A 20,893-nucleotide genomic window follows, 5' to 3' on the forward strand; every position below is an offset into this window, starting at 1 on the left:
GTGAATTTAAAAATACAAATCCCCAGTCTAGACATGTTTAAAAATCATTTGAAAAATTCCAAAAAACCAATGGAATTTACAAAATCGAAAGTTGAGAGGTGCATTGACAAACTTGAAAATTTAACAATGATTTAAGAAAAGTATGAGACACATCAAAAATATTTCAAGATTTCATCTATGATATGGATCAAAGGTCTCATCTGATCCGCTCTATGATGTTGGATTTGGTATTTCGACCAAAGGTCAGGATCAGAGGTCTCATCTAATCCGATTTAGGATGTTGGATTCAAAATTTTGAACAAGCAGATAGAAAGGAGGTCTCAACTTATCCAGTCAAGGATGTCGAACGAATATTTTGAATGTGCCTGTGAATTTAAAAATATAAATCCCCAGTCTAGACATGTTTAAAAATCATTTGAAAAATTCCAAAGAACCAATGGAATTTAAAAAATCGAAAGTTGAGAGGTGCATTGACAAACTTGAGAATTTAACAAAGGTTTAAGAAAAGTATGAGACACATCCAAAATATTTCAAGATTTCATCTACGATATGGATCAGAGGTCTCATCTGATTCGGTCTATGATGTTGAATTTCGGATTTCCACCTAATGTTAGGATCAGAGGTCTCATCTAATCCGGTCAAGGATGTTGGACTCAAGATTTTGAACAAGAAGATAGAAAGAAGGACTCAACATATCTAGTCTACGATGTCGAATGCATATTTAGAATGTGGCTGTGAATTTTAAAATATAAATCCGCAGTCCAGAAAATCTATACAAACCAAAGGAATTTACAAAATCGAAAGTTGAGAGATGCATTGATAAACTTTTTAACAAAAATTTAAGAAAAGTATGAGACAAATCCAAAATATTTCAAGATCATATCTAAGATATGGATCAGAGGACTCATCTGATCCAGCCTATGATGTTGGATTTGGTTTTTCGACCTAAGGTCAGGATCAGAAGTCTCATCTAATCCGGTTCAAGATGTTGGATTCAAGATTTTGAACAAGCAGATAGAAAGGAGGCCTCAACTTATCAAGTCTAGGATGTCGAATGCATATTTTGAATGTGGCTGTGAATTTCAAAATATAAATCCTCAGTCTAGAACATGTTTAAAATCATTTTGAAAATTCATACAAACCAATGGAATTTACAAAATCGAAAGTTGAGAGGTGCATTGATAAACTTGAGAATTTAACAAAGATTTAAGAAAAGTATGATTCACATCCAAAATATTTCAAGATCTCATCTATGATATGGATCAGAGGTCTCATCTGATCTGGTCTATGATGTTGGATTTGTTATTTTGTCCTAAGGTCAGGATCAGAGGTCTCATCCGATCCGGTTTAGGATGTTGGATTCAAGATTTTGAACAAGCAGATACAATAGAGAATTCAACTTATCCAGTCAAGGATGTCGAATGCATATTTTGCATGCGGTTGAAAATTTTAAAATATAAATCCCCAGTCCAGACCATGTTTAAAATCATTTTGAAAATTCATACAAACCAATGGAATTTACAAAATTGAAAGTTGAGAGGTGCATTGATAAACTTGACAATTTAACAAAGATTTAAGAAAAGTACTAAACACGTCCAAAATATTTCAAGATCTCAACTATGATACGGATCAGAGGTCTCATTTGATCCGGTCTATGATGTTGAATTTGGGATTTCGACCTAAGGTTAGGATCAGAGGTCTCATCTAATCCAGTTTAGGATGTTGGATTCAAAATTTTGAACAAGCAGATAGAAAGGAGGCCTCAACTTATCCAGTCAAGGATGTCGTACGCATATTTTGAATGTGCCTGTGAATTTAAAAATATAAATCCCCAGTCTAGACATGTCTAAAAATCATTTGAAAAATTCCTACAAACCAATGGAATTTACAAAATCGAAAGTTGAGAGGTGCATTGACAAACTTGAAAATTTAACAATGATTTAAGAAAAGTATGAGACACATCAAAAATATTTCAAGATTTCATCTATGATATGGATCAGAGGTCTCATCTGATCCGCTCTATGATGTTGGATTTGGTATTTCGACCAAAGGTCAGGATCAGAGGTCTCATCTAATCCGGTTTAGGATGTTGGATTCAAAATTTTGAACAAGCAGATAGAAAGGAGGTCTCAACTTATCCAGTCAAGGATGTCGAACGAATATTTTGAATGTCCCCAGTCTAGACATGTTTAAAAACCATTTGAAAAATTCCAACAAACCAATGGAATTTACAAAATCGAAAGTTGAGAGATGCATTGACAAACTTGAGAATTTAACAAAGGTTTAAGCAAAGTATGAGACACATCCAAAATATTTCAAGATTTCATCTACGATATGGATCAGAGGTCTCATCTGATTCGGTCTATGATGTTGAATTTCGGATTTCCACCTAAGGTTAGGATCAGAGGTCTCATCTAATCCGGTCAAGGATGTTGGATTCAAGATTTTGAACAAGAAGATAGAAAGGAGGACTCAACGTATCAAGTCTACGATGTCGAATGCATATTTAGAATGTGGCTGTGAATTTTAAAATATAAATCCCCAGTCCAGAAAATCCATACAAACCAAAGGAATTTACAAAATCGAAAGTTGAGAGGTGCATTGATAAACTTGAGAATTTAACAAAAATTTAAGAAAAGTATGAGATAAATCCAAAATATTTCAAGATCATATCTAAGATATGGATCAGAGGTCTCATCTGATCCAGCCTATGATGTTGGATTTGGTTTTTCGACCTAAGGTCCGGATCAGAAGTCTCATCTAATCCGGTTTAGGATGTTGGATTCAAGATTTTGAACAAGCAGATAGAAAGCAGGCCTCAACTTATCAAGTCTAGGATGTCGAATGCATATTTTGAATGTGGCTGTGAATTTTAAAATATAAATCCTCAGTCTAGACCATGTTTAAAATCATTTTGAAAATTCATACAAACCAATGGAATTTACAAAATCGAAAGTTGAGAGGTGCATTGATAAACATGAGAATTTAACAAAGATTTAAGAAAAGTATGATTCACATCAAAAATATTTCAAGATCTCATCTATGATATGGATCAGAGGTCTCATCTGATCCGGTCTATGATGTTGGATTTGTTATTTTGTCCTAAGGTCAGGATCAGAGGTCTCATCCAATCCGGTTTAGGATGTTGGATTCAATATTTTGAACAAGCATATAGAATAGAGGATTCAACTTATCCAGTGAAGGATGTCGAACGCATATTTTGCATGCGGCTGAGAATTTTAAAATATAAATCCCCAGTCTAGACCATGTTTAAAATCATTTTGAAAATTCATACAAACCAATGGAATTTACAAAATTGAAAGTTGAGAGGTGCATTGAGAAACTTGACAATTTAACAAAGATTTAAGAAAAGTATTAAACACGTCCAAAATATTTCAAGATCTCATCTATGATACGCATCAAAGGTCTCATTTGATCCGGTCTATGATGTTGAATTTGGGATTTCGACCTAAGGTTAGGATTAGAGGCCTCATCTAATCCAGTTTAGGATGTTGGATTCAAAATTTTGAACAAGCAGATAGAAAGGAGGCCTCAACTTATCCAGTCAAGGATGTCGAACGCATATTTTGAATGTGCCTGTGAATTTAAAAATACAAATCCCCAGTCTAGACATGTTTAAAAATCATTTGAAAAATTCCAAAAAACCAATGGAATTTACAAAATCGAAAGTTGAGAGGTGCATTGACAAACTTGAAAATTTAACAATGATTTAAGAAAAGTATGAGACACATCAAAAATATTTCAAGATTTCATCTATGATATGGATCAGAGGTCTCATCTGATCCGCTCTATGATGTTGGATTTGGTATTTCGACCAAAGGTCAGGATCAAAGGTCTCATCTAATCCGGTTTAGGATGTTGGATTCAAAATTTTGAACAAGCAGATAGAAAGGAGGTCTCAACTTATCCAGTCAAGGATGTCGAACGAATATTTTGAATGTGCCTGTGAATTTAAAAATATAAATCCCCAGTCTAGACATGTTTAAAAACCATTTGAAAAATTCCAACAAACCAATGGAATTTAAAAAATCGAAAGTTGAGAGGTGCATTGACAAACTTGAGAATTTAACAAAGGTTTAAGAAAAGTATGAGACACATCCAAAATATTTCAAGATTTCATCTACGATATGGATCAGAGGTCTCATCTGATTCGGTCTATGATGTTGAATTTCGGATTTCCACCTAATGTTAGGATCAGAGGTCTCATCTAATCCGGTCAAGGACGTTGGACTCAAGATTTTGAACAAGAAGATAGAAAGAAGGACTCAACATATCTAGTCTACGATGTCGAATGCATATTTAGAATGTGGCTGTGAATTTTAAAATATAAATCCGCAGTCCAGAAAATCTATACAAACCAAAGGAATTTACAAAATCGAAAGTTGAGAGATGCATTGATAAACTTTTTAACAAAAATTTAAGAAAAGTATGAGACAAATCCAAAATATTTCAAGATCATATCTAAGATATGGATCAGAGGACTCATCTGATCCAGCCTATGATGTTGGATTTGGTTTTTCGACCTAAGGTCAGGATCAGAAGTCTCATCTAATCCGGTTCAAGATGTTGGATTCAAGATTTTGAACAAGCAGATAGAAAGGAGGCCTCAACTTATCAAGTCTAGGATGTCGAATGCATATTTTGAATGTGGCTGTGAATTTCAAAATATAAATCCTCAGTCTAGAACATGTTTAAAATCATTTTGAAAATTCATACAAATCAATGGAATTTACAAAATCGAAAGTTGAGAGGTGCATTGATAAACTTGAGAATTTAACAAAGATTTAAGAAAAGTATGATTCACATCCAAAATATTTCAAGATCTCATCTATGATATGGATCAGAGGTCTCATCTGATCTGGTCTATGATGTTGGATTTGTTATTCCGTCCTAAGGTCAGGATCAGAGGTCTCATCCGATCCGGTTTAGGATGTTGGATTCAATATTTTGAACAAGCATATAGAATAGAGGATTCAACTTATCCAGTCAAGGATGTCGAATGCATATTTTGCATGCGGTTGAAAATTTTAAAATATAAATCCCCAGTCCATACCATGTTTAAAATCATTTTGAAAATTCATACAAACCAATGGAATTTACAAAATTGAAAGTTGAGAGGTGCATTGATAAACTTGACAATTTAACAAAGATTTAAGAAAAGTACTAAACACGTCCAAAATATTTCAAGATCTCAACTATGATACGGATCAGAGGTCTCATTTGATCCGGTCTATGATGTTGAATTTGGGATTTCGACCTAAAGTTAGGATCAGAGGTCTCATCTAATCCAGTTTAGGATGTTGGATTCAAAATTTTGAACAAGCAGATAGAAAGGAGGCCTCAACTTATCCAGTCAAGGATGTCGTACGCATATTTTGAATGTGCCTGTGAATTTAAAAATATAAATCCCCAGTCTAGACATGTCTAAAAATCATTTGAAAAATTCCTACAAACCAATGGAATTTACAAAATCGAAAGTTGAGAGGTGCATTGACAAACTTGAAAATTTAACAATGATTTAAGAAAAGTATGAGACACATCAAAAATATTTCAAGATTTCATCTATGATATGGATCAGAGGTCTCATCTGATCCGCTCTATGATGTTGGATTTGGTATTTCGACCAAAGGTCAGGATCAGAGGTCTCATCTAATCCGGTTTAGGATGTTGGATTCAAAATTTTGAACAAGCAGATAGAAAGGAGGTCTCAACTTATCCAGTCAAGGATGTCGAACGAATATTTTGAATGTGCCTGTGAATTTAAAAATATAAATCCCCAGTCTAGACATGTTTAAAAACCATTTGAAAAATTCCAACAAACCAATGGAATTTACAAAATCGAAAGTTGAGAGATGCATTGACAAACTTGAGAATTTAACAAAGGTTTAAGCAAAGTATGAGACACATCCAAAATATTTCAAGATTTCATCTACGATATGGATCAGAGGTCTCATCTGATTCGGTCTATGATGTTGAATTTCGGATTTCCACCTAAGGTTAGGATCAGAGGTCTCATCTAATCCGGTCAAGGATGTTGGATTCAAGATTTTGAACAAGAAGATAGAAAGGAGGACTCAACATATCTAGTCTACGATGTCGAATGCATATTTAGAATGTGGCTGTGAATTTTAAAATATAAATCCCCAGTCCAGAAAATCCATACAAACCAAAGGAATTTACAAAATCGAAAGTTGAGAGGTGCATTGATAAACTTGAGAATTTAACAAAAATTTAAGAAAAGTATGAGATAAATCCAAAATATTTCAAGATCATATCTAAGATATGGATCAGAGGTCTCATCTGATCCAGCCTATGGTGTTGGATTTGGTTTTTCGACCTAAGGTCCGGATCAGAAGTCTCATCTAATCCGGTTTAGGATGTTGGATTCGAGATTTTGAACAAGCAGATAGAAAGCAGGCCTCAACTTATCAAGTCTAGGATGTCGAATGCATATTTTGAATGTGGCTGTGAATTTTAAAATATAAATCCTCAGTCTAGACCATGTTTAAAATCATTTTGAAAATTCATACAAACCAATGGAATTTACAAAATCGAAAGTTGAGAGGTGCATTGATAAACATGAGAATTTAACAAAGATTTAAGAAAAGTATGATTCACATCAAAAATATTTCAAGATCTCATCTATGATATGGATCAGAGGTCTCATCTGATCCGGTCTGATCCGGTCTATGATGTTGGATTTGTTATTTTGTCCTAAGGTCAGGATCAGAGGTCTCATCCAATCCGGTTTAGGATGTTGGATTCAATATTTTGAACAAGCATATAGAATAGAGGATTCAACTTATCCAGTGAAGGATGTCGAACGCATATTTTGCATGCGGCTGAGAATTTTAAAATATAAATCCCCAGTCTAGACCATGTTTAAAATCATTTTGAAAATTCATACAAACCAAGGGAATTTACAAAATTGAAAGTTGAGAGGTGCATTGAGAAACTTGACAATTTAACAAAGATTTAAGAAAAGTATTAAACACGTCCAAAATATTTCAAGATCTCATCTATGATACGCATCAAAGGTCTCATTTGATCCGGTCTATGATGTTGAATTTGGGATTTCGACCTAAGGTTAGGATTAGAGGCCTCATCTAATCCAGTTTAGGATGTTGGATTCAAAATTTTGAATAAGCAGATAGAAAGGAGGCCTCAACTTATCCAGTCAAGGATGTCGAACGCATATTTTGAATGTGCCTGTGAATTTAAAAATACAAATCCCCAGTCTAGACATGTTTAAAAATCATTTGAAAAATTCCAAAAAACCAATGGAATTTACAAAATCGAAAGTTGAGAGGTGCATTGACAAACTTGAAAATTTAACAATGATTTAAGAAAAGTATGAGACACATCAAAAATATTTCAAGATTTCATCTATGATATGGATCAGAGGTCTCATCTGATCCGCTCTATGATGTTGGATTTGGTATTTCGACCAAAGGTCAGGATCAAAGGTCTCATCTAATCCGGTTTAGGATGTTGGATTCAAAATTTTGAACAAGCAGATAGAAAGGAGGTCTCAACTTATCCAGTCAAGGATGTCGAACGAATATTTTGAATGTGCCTGTGAATTTAAAAATATAAATCCCCAGTCTAGACATGTTTAAAAATCATTTGAAAAATTCCAACAAACCAATGGAATTTAAAAAATCGAAAGTTGAGAGGTGCATTGACAAACTTGAGAATTTAACAAAGGTTTAAGAAAAGTATGAGACACATCCAAAATATTTCAAGATTTCATCTACGATATGGATCAGAGGTCTCATCTGATTCGGTCTATGATGTTGAATTTCGGATTTCCACCTAATGTTAGGATCAGAGGTCTCATCTAATCCGGTCAAGGACGTTGGACTCAAGATTTTGAACAAGAAGATAGAAAGAAGGACTCAACATATCTAGTCTACGATGTCGAATGCATATTTAGAATGTGGCTGTGAATTTTAAAATATAAATCCGCAGTCCAGAAAATCTATACAAACCAAAGGAATTTACAAAATCGAAAGTTGAGAGATGCATTGATAAACTTTTTAACAAAAATTTAAGAAAAGTATGAGACAAATCCAAAATATTTCAAGATCATATCTAAGATATGGATCAGAGGACTCATCTGATCCAGCCTATGATGTTGGATTTGGTTTTTCGACCTAAGGTCAGGATCAGAAGTCTCATCTAATCCGGTTCAAGATGTTGGATTCAAGATTTTGAACAAGCAGATAGAAAGGAGGCCTCAACTTATCAAGTCTAGGATGTCGAATGCATATTTTGAATGTGGCTGTGAATTTCAAAATATAAATCCTCAGTCTAGAACATGTTTAAAATCATTTTGAAAATTCATACAAACCAATGGAATTTACAATATCGAAAGTTGAGAGGTGCATTGATAAACTTGAGAATTTAACAAAGATTTAAGAAAAGTATGATTCACATCCAAAATATTTCAAGATCTCATCTATGATATGGATCAGAGGTCTCATCTGATCTGGTCTATGATGTTGGATTTGTTATTCCGTCCTAAGGTCAGGATCAGAGGTCTCATCCGATCCGGTTTAGGATGTTGGATTCAATATTTTGAACAAGCATATAGAATAGAGGATTCAACTTATCCAGTCAAGGATGTCGAATGCATATTTTGCATGCGGTTGAAAATTTTAAAATATAAATCCCCAGTCCATACCATGTTTAAAATCATTTTGAAAATTCATACAAACCAATGGAATTTACAAAATTGAAAGTTGAGAGGTGCATTGATAAACTTGACAATTTAACAAAGATTTAAGAAAAGTACTAAACACGTCCAAAATATTTCAAGATCTCAACTATGATACGGATCAGAGGTCTCATTTGATCCGGTCTATGATGTTGAATTTGGGATTTCGACCTAAGGTTAGGATCAGAGGTCTCATCTAATCCAGTTTAGGATGTTGGATTCAAAATTTTGAACAAGCAGATAGAAAGGAGGCCTCAACTTATCCAGTCAAGGATGTCGTACGCATATTTTGAATGTGCCTGTGAATTTAAAAATATAAATCCCCAGTCTAGACATGTCTAAATATCATTTGAAAAATTCCTACAAACCAATGGAATTTACAAAATCGAAAGTTGAGAGGTGCATTGACAAACTTGAAAATTTAACAATGATTTAAGAAAAGTATGAGACACATCAAAAATATTTCAAGATTTCATCTATGATATGGATCAGAGGTCTCATCTGATCCGCTCTATGATGTTGGATTTGGTATTTCGACCAAAGGTCAGGATCAGAGGTCTCATCTAATCCGGTTTAGGATGTTGGATTCAAAATTTTGAACAAGCAGATAGAAAGGAGGTCTCAACTTATCCAGTCAAGGATGTCGAACGAATATTTTGAATGTGCCTGTGAATTTAAAAATATAAATCCCCAGTCTAGACATGTTTAAAAATCATTTGAAAAATTCCAACAAACCAATGGAATTTAAAAAATCGAAAGTTGAGAGGTGCATTGACAAACTTGAGAATTTAACAAAGGTTTAAGAAAAGTATGAGACACATCCAAAATATTTCAAGATTTCATCTACGATATGGATCAGAGGTCTCATCTGATTCGGTCTATGATGTTGAATTTCGGATTTCCACCTAAGGTTAGGATCAGAGGTCTCATCTAATCCGGTCAAGGATGTTGGATTCAAGATTTTGAACAAGAAGATAGAAAGGAGGACTCAACATATCTAGTCTACGATGTCGAATGCATATTTAGAATGTGGCTGTGAATTTTAAAATATAAATCCCCAGTCAATTAAATCCATACAAACCAAAGGAATTTACAAAATCGAAAGTGGAGAGGTGCATTGATAAACTTGAGAATTTAACAAAAATTTAAGAAAAGTATGAGACACATCCAAAATATTTCAAGATCTCATCTAAGATATGGATCAGAGGTCTCATCTGATCCAGCCTATGATGTTGGATTTGGTTTTTCGACCTAAGGTCAGGATCAGAAGTCTCATCTAATCCGATTTAGGATGTTGGATTCAAGATTTTGAACAAGCAGATAGAAAGGAGACCTCAAGTTATCAAGTCTAGGATGTCGAATGCATATTTTGAATGTGGCTGTGAATTTTAAAATATAAATCCTCAGTCTAGACCATGTTTAAAATCATTTTGAAAATTCATAGAAACCAATGGAATTTACAAAATCGAAAGTTGAGAGGAGCATTGATAAACTTGAGAATTTAACAAAGATTTAAGAAAAGTATGATTCACATCCAAAATATTTCAAGATTTCATCTATGATACGGATCAGAGGTCTCATCTGATCCGGTCTATGATGTTGGATTTGTTATTTTGACCTAAGGTCAGGATGAGAGGTCTCATCCGATCCGGTTTAAGATGTTGGATTCAAGATTTTGAACAAGCATATAGAATAATGTCGAATGCATATTTTGCATGCGGCTGAAAATTTTAAAATATAAATCCTCAGTCAAGACCATGATTAAAATCATTTTGAAAATTCATAGAAACCAATGGAATTTACAAAATCGAAAGTTGAGAGGTGCATTGATAAACTTGAGAATTTAACAAAGATTTAATAAAAGTATGATTCACATCAAAAATATTTCAAGATTTCATCTATGATATGGATCAGAGGTCTCATCTGATCCGCTCTATGATGTTGGATTTGGTATTTCGACCAAAGGTCAGGATCAGAGGTCTCAACTAATCCAGTTTAGGATGTTGGATTCAAAATTTTGAACAAGCAGGTAGAATAGAGGATTCAGCTTATCCAGTCAAGGATGTCAAATGCATATGTTGCATGTGGCTGTGAATTTTAAAATATAAATCCCCAGTCTAGAGCGTGTTTAAAATCCTTTTGAAGATTCATACAAACCAATTGAATTTACAAAATTGAAAGTTGAGATGTGCATTGATAAACTTGAGAATTTAACAAAGATTTAAGAAAGGTATGAGTCACATCCAAAATATTTCAAGATCTCATCTATGATATGGATCAGAGGTCTCATCTGATCCGCTCTATGATATTGGATTTGGGATTTCAATATGGTCTATGATGTTGAATGCATGTTTTGAATGTGGATGTGAATTTTAAAATATTAACCCCCATGCTAGACAATGTTTAAAATCATTGTAAAAATTCATACAAACCAATGGAATTTAGAAACTCGAAAGTTGAAAGGTACATTTAGAAACTTGAGAATTTAAAAAAGATCTAAGAAAAGTACAAATCAAATCCAAAAATTTTGAGGATCTCACAAGACAATGAGAAAATTCAAATGAAATCAACCATAAGGATTTGAAGTCAATTTACAAAATTTTGGAAAAACTAGAGAGTGGTTTCGAAGAATTATATAGGCAAAGTAAAATACTGGAAATAATTTCAAAGATTCATAAGGGATTTGAATCTGTTCTATGATGTTAGATTTAGGATTTGGATCTAGGAAATAAATAAGAGGTCTGATTTGATCCAGTATGGGGTGTTGAATTAGGGATTCAATCTTAAGGTTTTGATCAGAGGTCAGCACTGATTTGGTCTGGGATGTTGCATGCGGGATTTAGACCAAAGCTCCAGTTTGGAGTCTAATCTTACACAATCTTAGAAGTTGGATTGGATTTTGAGTGTGGATTTTGAGAAATGAACCTCTTATTCTTATATGCCCCCAAGTTCTCATGTAGTGTTCTGAATTATGTCCACAAGAATTAAAAAAACAATTTAGAAGCAAAGGATGAAAATTAGAAGATGATCATCCGCCCACCCTCTAACAGCTTCTAAGTAGTACAGCTTTCAAAACCCATGGGAGGATTCTATTGCAATGTCTAATATTTAACAGTAGATAAATCTGAAGCTCAAGATCCAAACACAAAGACAAAACATGTCAATATGCTTATCGCAGACATAAACAAAAACATTCTATTGAAATAATATTTTCACAGAAGATGCTCAATGTAAGCATGGAAGAAATGCTTCAGTTCATCTGATGGTCGTGCTCTAAGGAGTGATAAAAGTGAGTTAGAAGTACTCAACCAACACAATTACCTGATGGATATACTCTCAACTGCTTGGATTTTGAAATTTCCAATTTGATCATGAACTATATATTAAAACATGATCTACAAAATAATTCTATTGTACAAAAGAAGCACTTACACCTTCATGCAAAAGTTGTTTGGGGGTTGCGGCATGTGACATTCACTGTTAAATTCTTGAATATATGGAGAAAAAATCTGCAAAAAATAGTAAAAGTGAAGATGAAAACCTAGTGGAAACTTTTCATAGTGCATACTTGTCATTTATAATAAGTTGGAGCATATAAAAAGAATTAGGTCTGGCTAATGAAACGACATTATCCCTTCCACTCTTAAAAGTGAGTTTTTTTCGCTGGAGTTGGAGTTAATATGACATCTGATGGAATAGCCCAATGCTAAAGCAAGCATGATGAACAGTATAATAACATGTTTCACTCAATTTAGCATAGATCATATATCATTTCCTTAAGGTTATGAATCTTGCCTTTAGGCTCTTTATTGCATGTTGGATTTTGGCATCTCAATGCTTGAGTAAATATATATCGAAACCATGTAAACTGCATCTATATAATACAAATTTTACTCATGTGCATCACTTGTTGTTCAAGTCCTCATTTAAAAATTCAACCATATAGGTGGATGCAAAATGAAACTTTCATGGTGAAAAGTCCACTGAATTTTTTTTCCATTGTAAAATCCATGACATGAAAGTTGTGAGGTTGTGTTTGGTAGTCCAAAAGACAATTCAAAACTAGAAAACACCCCCTTTCTCTCTCTCTCTCTCTCCGTTTTTATGTAGAAACAGATCACAAAACCCAATACCTCGGAAGCGCTTGTATTCGATCCCCCGGTTGGAACTTGGAATCGCTGATAAACTTCAAGAATTCACGAAGTAACGTCAAAAAAGAATCCTTCTACGGCAACGCGAATTCAAGATCAACAAGAAAAGCATCCTTCCACGATCGCAAGGGCGAAAAAGGTCAGACCGCTCTCTCAGCACCCACAAACTTTTCCATCTCGATCGATAGAGGGATCAAGATTCAAGATTAAAAAAAAAAAAGCATCCTTCCACGATCGCAAGGGTGAAAAGCCCCTTGGGGTCAGACCGCTCTCTCAGCACCCACAAACTTCTCCATTCCACGATCGACAGAGGGATCAAGATTCAAGACCAACAAAAAAAAGCATCCTTCCACGATCGCAAGGGCGAAAACCCTTGGGTTCAGACCTCACAACAAAAAAAACTGTAGCTGTACTGCAATGAATAAATGCCTGTGCTGCTGCGCAGGAGAAATCATTAGAATATGAACAGAATCTAGCAGTGAGGCCTTCATCGTCCCACGGCTTCAGTAAACAACATTTTTCTCCTCCTATTTAGTCATTGACTCGATGATCTTACACGGTAACTAGGAATGGCCCGGCACCATGACAAAAGCAGAGGAAGAAGATGCTGATAAAACCACCGGTCTCGACCTCAAAGCTGTTGATGGCAGGTTCAGAGACCATCTTGGCCCTTCTACGAGGGAGACAGAGATTAGGCTTGGGCATTGCATCCCTCGTGATAAAGAGGGTTGTGACAAGAAGAAGATTTAAGGGTTAACATTGACGACCAAGAAAGAAAAGAAGCACTAAAATTCTTCAAAAAAAAAAAAAAAGAAAAAAAGAACTTCATGGCGAGGAAATTGTTTTGGGGCAAACTGCAAAGAAACAATCTAACAAGCAAAATTGAAGCACATATGTGAATGATCCGCTACCTGTCGATCAACCAACATCGAACCCGCTGCTGCCGTGCTGCGAGTTCTGACTCTCTCCTCTTTTCTTCCGAGTCTCCGACCTCCTTCCTCTTTTCTTCCGAGTCTCCGACCTCCTTCCTCTTTTCTTCCGAGTCTCCGACCTCCTTCCTGCAGGCTGCAGCCATCCAAAAAAGATAAATTTATCCACGAGAAGTTTTTTTTTGCCATGCCATCCAAAGAAGATAAATTTATCCACGAGAAGTTTTTTTTTCATGGCAAAATTGCCATTTCTGTCAAACGTTACATTGAAAGATCCCCAAAGATTAAAAATCCATCCAACAAGACGGAGAATGGAGAGAGAAGCTATCTAGGAATATAAGGATTTGCTCCCCGAGACCAAATTTTGGAATGATATTTCCAGAATTTTGATGGTGGAATTGGTGGAAGGAGGAGCATGATGCCCTTTTTCTATTTGGCTTAATGTTTGCTTTGGGAGGATGAGAGTTCCTGGATAAAAAAATCCAATGTTTGATGGCAAGCGACGGATGAGAATTCCCGGATAAAGAAATCCAATGTTTGTTGGGCAAGCCGCCGATGAGAATTCCTGGATGAAAAATGCAACGTTTGATGGGCCAGCGGCGGATGAGAATTCCTGGATAAAAAATGCAACGTTTGATGGGCTAGGACTTGGACTTTGATGAGGCACATGGCAACATTTACATGGACGTTGAAACTACAAGCTTCATCAGAAGTATTGTAGGCATCAGAATGTGGACACTTCTTTTCTTGTATCACATCCCACTCTTTCCATGATTGAAGGAGGACTGCAATAAAAGGACGTCAGGGATTGGCCAAATGAGCCTTTGACTCCAACTTTCTGATACTGAGTGGAGATTTTTCAAATTATACCATTTTTTTTCAATATTGCGAAAAACACCCTAAAGTTTTCCCAATATTAATAATGAAATCCATAAAGACTACTTTCTGTCGAAGTGATCATCAAATCAGTGAAGGTTACCTTTTTTGCTTCTCAAAAATCAACATGAAAAGGGAATTAGAGACATTAGTTTCCCTTACAACATTCTACCATTGCTAACAAGAAAACAATTAAACAAGGTTACACCTCACTGATTAGAAAAGAGAAATCAACTAAATTGCATATGGTTGCATATAACTTCCAATGTTCAGAGACAAACAAATGATCTTACAATTTGTTTTAGTATTGTACTTATTTTATCACATTGAATACCTACGGTTAGTTGGGAAAAGATTATTTTTGTTTGAGCAATGCAAAAAATAGGTGTGTTTCTAAAAGCAAAGGCAGAAGTGAACAATGCCCTAAACCAACATTTTCATAGGTTAAAGTATCAAGCGAAAGATACCACAATGGTTAACAAAACCACCAAACCCCTCTTACCTTTCAATATCAAGACTGAATTTGTGTTTCAAAAAAGGCATAGTCGTGGGGCTTTTTATTGTAAGTTTGTAACTTGATCTGTAGAATAGTGACATAAAGATCAAAAGCCTCTGGGCCCAAAAAAATAGTTTTATAAACTAACTGGCCAATATAGTATATCTACATAATGCAGCACTTAAGAATGGAAAGAAAGAAAAATATAAAGAACTCTTCAGCTTAGGAATCTAACTCAGCTCTTATTGAGATGGAAGAGCATAGAGCGACTAAACAAAGCAACAAAAAGACAATGATATATATATGGCTTAAGATGAATAATGGTTGAACAAGAAACAAGAAGGAGTGCAATCTTGTTTGAATAGGCATCTTATTTCCATTCTCAGTTGTTCTCAAAAGACCAGTCAAAAGACCAGGAAGTCAACCCCGAAATCGTCAGCATCTTCTCAGACACCCCCCATATAGACATGGGGCTTGGGCAGACCTGTAAAATCATAAAATAAAATTTCTTTCTCGTCTTAATGATCCTCATTTCTCCTTCTCCTTGCTCCTTAGGCAGCGGCTTTCAAGGGAAGGTAAAAGCTCATAATCTAAGACCTTTTCGCCTGAATTCTCGCTGATTAGAGTAACCGGGCAAACTGTTGGACTTTCTAGCTCATGCCATTCAAGATCTAACGCTCATAATTGAGGACCAAAATTAGGCAGCCCTTGTTGACCATTCCAAACGAAACTTACTCTATTATTTGTGAAGTCACTACAAGAGTTTAAACATCAAAGATAATAAAAAACAACATGAAAAGAAATAAATCAACATTCAACCATTCCTTCCTTCAAATTGAGGGTAATTTCTTCCATTCTTGAATGCAATATCTTCAATGCTCCACAAATGTTAGTCAAAACTTAAAACCCATAAGAAAAAAAACAAATTCTATACAATATTCAACAAATTTATATAAAAAAAAACATGCAAAATGGTTTCCTATGACACAATAACGTGAAAGGGTAAAAGGATGAAAAAAAATTACACACAACAACGAGAAAAGAGGATGTCCAAAATTGACTAATAATCATGAACCTCATTGGAGAGATTTCTGTAAAATAAATATTAGGAAAAGCAAATGATGTCCAAATTTAACAAAATGTATCTCATTTTGAAGCCAAAGTGAACAAGAAAATAATCCATTTTATAAATCTCAAACATAACTTTGGGATCAAAAGTTCCAGCAATTCAGAAACATGGTTCCCCAATTGTCCTATTTTGTTTCGACAACAATGTTGCAGAAAGTCAGGGTTTGGAAGAAACTGAAGAAACTGACTTCGACTCATTAAATCTACTCTAAAATTCACCAAATTTGATAAAAAGAAAACTGAGTAGAAAAAGCTTTTGAATTGATATAGAAATTGCTTCCCAATCTTAGGTCAAAAGAAAGGAGGCAAAATTCAAACAAGAGACGGTTCACGATGGTATAGAAACTAACCAACTAACTTGAAAACCAACCCATCAAAAGCACTATTAGACAATTCAACTTGGCAAAGTACAATACTCAGAATCTCATATCAATAAAAAATCTGAACTATCTTAAACTAAAAAACAGACTATCAAAACCAGCAACACCTTAAGAACATAAATACATACATAAGTTCAGTGACAAGTGATGAAAATTTAATTATAACGCAGGGAATCTTAACTATCAAACACAAAAAAATGAGAAAACAAATCAAAAATTAATATGTTTGCAAAATAATTGAGCTAACTTGGTACAGGCCTTTTAGAAATACAATCAATAAGCATATGCTCTAACTTCTGACAATCCTAGGACAGACCAACAAACCCATGAAATCAGTACCAAGGTTTAACAACTCCAACATTCAAACATACCTCTACATAGCTAGGGCATGTGCAAATTAGATACATGGTTTTACAAAGAATCAAATGCTCAATGAAAAAAACACGACAGTTAACAATCAAACAAGAACTACTATAACTAAGATTCAAACAAGCATGGAACCACAACAACTACTTTAACCCTTGTCCCTACTATGCTAGACTATACACAATAAGTACTCTAGTCAACTTACTCACTACAGAAAACTGACTCATGGCCATAGATAAATATTGAACATGGGTCTCAAAGACTAAAGACTCTAAACCAGGTTGACACTCAACAATAAGACCAAACCTCAACTAAAATGACTTAAAGAGAAGTAGTATTGCCTCGAATACTCACCAATTAGGACTATAGCAAAAGACGTCAAGTTTTCCTTTCAAAGAATTGAACTTTGAAATGGCTTCTTATTTTCAAATTTTTGCCCATAGGATTTTAGTGCACGTTGTGTGCAAAAGATATAACCTTCCTTTGCCTGAAGTATTCGATGAAGTACTAGGATTTGGAATCGCGTCGATGCTATCAAATCTCGCAAAGGGGTTTCCTTCCATTTTCAAGGTATGAGCATGAAGAAATTGTTCTCTACTTCATAGGAAACCAAAGAAAAGGAGCAGATATTAACCTTAAATCATTCACCCACAAAGGATTTGTAATCAATGCTAGAGACTTCAGCCTTCATGTTCTTCATCCCTTGGCATGCACTTTTTTTGTTCTTGCTTTCTTTTGTATTTGTTTTTCTTTTTCTTTTTCTTGCTTTTAACTTCTTCTTTTTTTTTGCTTGGCTTCTTTGTTGTTTTGATTTTTTTTTTTTTTTAGGCCGACCTTCACCTTTGAGGGAAATACCTCACCATCCCAAAGGCTACTACAGAACGCCATCTCTTTGATGGTTTTGTGTAGCATTGTCACGTATCATACCCACTTCAACTCGTGAGTTTCAACGAGACAAAACGTTCATAGGTTGTTATCTTCGTGGAATATACATAAATCACCTTTATGCATACCCAGTACTCTCGATTACTAACCCAGAGGAACACCTACACTCACTCTGAGCCCATCTCTCAACACTCATTTTGCTACCTGCCAAGGTTTCAAAGAACGCTCGAGCTTCCACCTCATCGCACTTTCATGTTTGATTCTTGCAGATGTTTGATTGCAAAGGCGAATAGCATTTCCTAATCCTTGAGCTCCTCGACATCACTGAACCCATCTTCATAGCTCACACAAAGAATCTTTCCAGTCTTCTCCTTCAATTGACTGACAGCAAGGGCTTGAAACTTCCTCCTTTACCCTCAAAGGAATACCTAAGACAAAGCGAAGATACATCCTAGTGCAGCAAATTTCTTTTCAAAATAGTAGGTTTACTAAAAATTCTTGACGTCAAACGATATATTGCCTAGATTGTTTTCCCTTTTCCTTCAAAAAGAGTACGTTTATAAAACCTAGTGACCTATGGTTGGAAGTAGAAAAATGACTAGGATGGTTTTTGCAATTTAAACATCACAAGAAATCATTCCCCTTGGAACTCCCCTAAAAAATATAGGACTTTGTGAAGGAAGGGTCCATTATGGAAGAGATATAACACACTAGGAATGAAAAACAAGACAGTTCAATCCTCTCAACCTAATCTGCAGCAGCAAGATTCAATCTACTTGCTATCAAAATAATTGTCACAGCAATTGACACAGATCTTCAGAATCAATCAAAAAAATTTATAGTAGCAGACCATCTCATTTTTTTCTTTGAAAAAGAAGCCCTAACTTGACGAACAAAACAAATCACTTAGCCAAGCTATGATACCATGTGAACAAACTGAATATCTCACAAACAGGAAAATCTATCACACTTCTGAATCGCAAAATTAATTTTCTAAGAATCTCATAAAATAGCACTTTAAGAGCTTGATCAGCCAATAAACAGAAGACAACATGGGATCTCCAACAACTTGAAACATAGTCGTTGGAGAGCCCTTGGCTCTCTACAGCTATGATATTCTGCTGAGAAAGCAGGAAATTAGAAAAAAAAAAAAAGATTACAAAGACAAGAAAATAAAAAATAAGAGATTACACAAAGCAAAAAAAAAACATACATAATGCTGACTACCTAACATAGTAGATTTTCATCTACAGTGAAAATATATCCGTAGCAATATTTGAAAATCATGTCCACCACAATAACCTTTTTCATCCACTTTTGGCACAGATCAAGACTCATTTAACCAATCCCTTGGCATTCCAATGAAGAAGAACTCGTAAGAATGAATATATACAGAAATAGAAAATAACATAACTGGATTGAAAAACAATCGATGATCACACGATGATTACATACATATATGTTCACTCACTTTAACAGCTACAAGAAAAAAATCAATATTGATTGTTAAATAAATCTGCTTCTCCTCGGAGGCCTCAAAGAATAACATTAAAAAAGGAAGTTAAAGAACTAAATTTCCTGAGAATACACTTATGAAAACTAATGACAGACTTAACGTACTCCATTGTGAATGAAATACAAAAAGAAAAAAGAAAAAGTGTTTTTGAAGCCTAAAAAAACAAAGTGTAGATGCACACAAGAATTTCATCAAACAACTTGAGGACTAGCACATTGAAGACAACAAATGAATAAGAGAGACGGGAAAAAGATAACATACAAGAGCTGCGTTGGCCATGGCAGACGCAGAGCCCTAGCCAAAGAGAGAGAGAACAGGTTAAAGTAGACGTTTCAAAGACCTCATATGAGAACACCGACCAGCGATTAGGGCTGGACCGCCCTCGTTCAGCAGGTCAGCGCTGTAAATCAGAGACAAAGAATGAGTGTGAAAGGCGTTTCGTGTGGGCCATGGCCTATTCAGATGAGCGAGAGAAAGGGAGAGGGAGTGGAGAAAGGAGGTTCAGTGCATACCTTGAAGAAGAGAAGGAGCTCGGAGGGAGACGGGTGGCATTGCAGTTGAAGAAGAAGACGGGAGACGCAGCCAGCGATTGAGAGCTTCAATCGAGAGGAAAGGGAGGGGCGTGTGTGGGCAGGGGGTTTCATCGAGAGGGAACCCCCTTGCTTTCCATTATTGAACAAATAAAATAATGTAATATGGCTCTTTTGTCTGGGTTTACATTTTAAGGAAAGCAAATTACCATGACCGTTGCGTTAACATTTTGGTTTCTTAAATTAATTTCCTTGCTTTCCATTATTGAATAACACGGATAGTCCCAATGGTTTTAAAAAAGGTTCTAAAATCATGCAAATTTTATGCATTTTTTTAAGATTTTATTCTGGAAAATTTTGGACTTATCTTCGTGCTTACGGTTTACCATAAAAGTCCTAGAAGTTCGATTTTATATTTGAAAATAACATTATTGAACTCTCTCCATTTCTCTCGTCTAAAAGCTGCTGGCTACCTATATCGATAGATCCTAATCTAATGCAACCAGGGATCTCTACAAGAGAAGACCAATATCAATATGATTGTCACGGTATTTACAAACTAGAAAAAAGAGCCATATTACATTATTTTATTTGTTCAAAGAGTATAGGTCCTGCTCGGTTCGGTGGGGCGGAGGCACATGGTCCCCTTCAGATTTTTTTTTAAATAAAAATTTATATGTAAATTTTTCAAAATTAATATTTTAGCCCTTGTTAAAATTTTGAGATTATAGTTTGGTTCCAAAAATGAAAAATTCCTAAATGCATTTCTTCTTTTTAATCTCCTTTTGTACCTCAAAGAAACAGCGCGGCAATTCCAAGCAAATAAAGATGACATTTTTGGGGAACAAGAGAAGACTACTAAAACATTGAGGTTTCCCCAAGGAATCTGCCAGTGT

The 20,893-nt window shown here is 35.0% G+C and overlaps 1 protein-coding gene across 6 annotated transcripts in view; it reads right to left on the reverse strand.

The window, feature by feature from the left end:
- LOC116261273 (heavy metal-associated isoprenylated plant protein 5-like) overlaps positions 1–20,893 on the reverse strand; it is a 111,153-nt gene that overhangs the window by 66,405 nt on the left and 23,855 nt on the right. Inside the window, exons 1-4 of one of the 6 annotated variants that reach the window (XM_050079441.1) lie at positions 19,980–20,154; positions 19,729–19,761; positions 13,803–13,956; positions 13,221–13,564 (exon numbers count right to left, since the gene is read on the reverse strand). In XM_050079441.1, coding sequence (XP_049935398.1) covers positions 13,444–13,564; positions 13,803–13,956; positions 19,729–19,761; positions 19,980–20,019 — 348 coding nt within the window. In that variant the 5' untranslated portion in view covers positions 20,020–20,154 and the 3' untranslated portion in view covers positions 13,221–13,443. Of the gene's footprint in view, positions 1–12,172; positions 12,250–13,220; positions 13,565–13,802; positions 13,957–19,728; positions 19,868–19,979; positions 20,155–20,893 lie in introns of those variants that run through there. The other 5 variants (XM_050079440.1, XR_007574186.1, XM_050079438.1 and 2 more) reach the window with 5 other exon arrangements.

The sequence above is a fragment of the Nymphaea colorata genome, chromosome 9, assembly GCF_008831285.2.
Source record: "Nymphaea colorata isolate Beijing-Zhang1983 chromosome 9, ASM883128v2, whole genome shotgun sequence".
NCBI classification, from domain to species: Eukaryota; Viridiplantae; Streptophyta; class Magnoliopsida; order Nymphaeales; family Nymphaeaceae; genus Nymphaea; species Nymphaea colorata.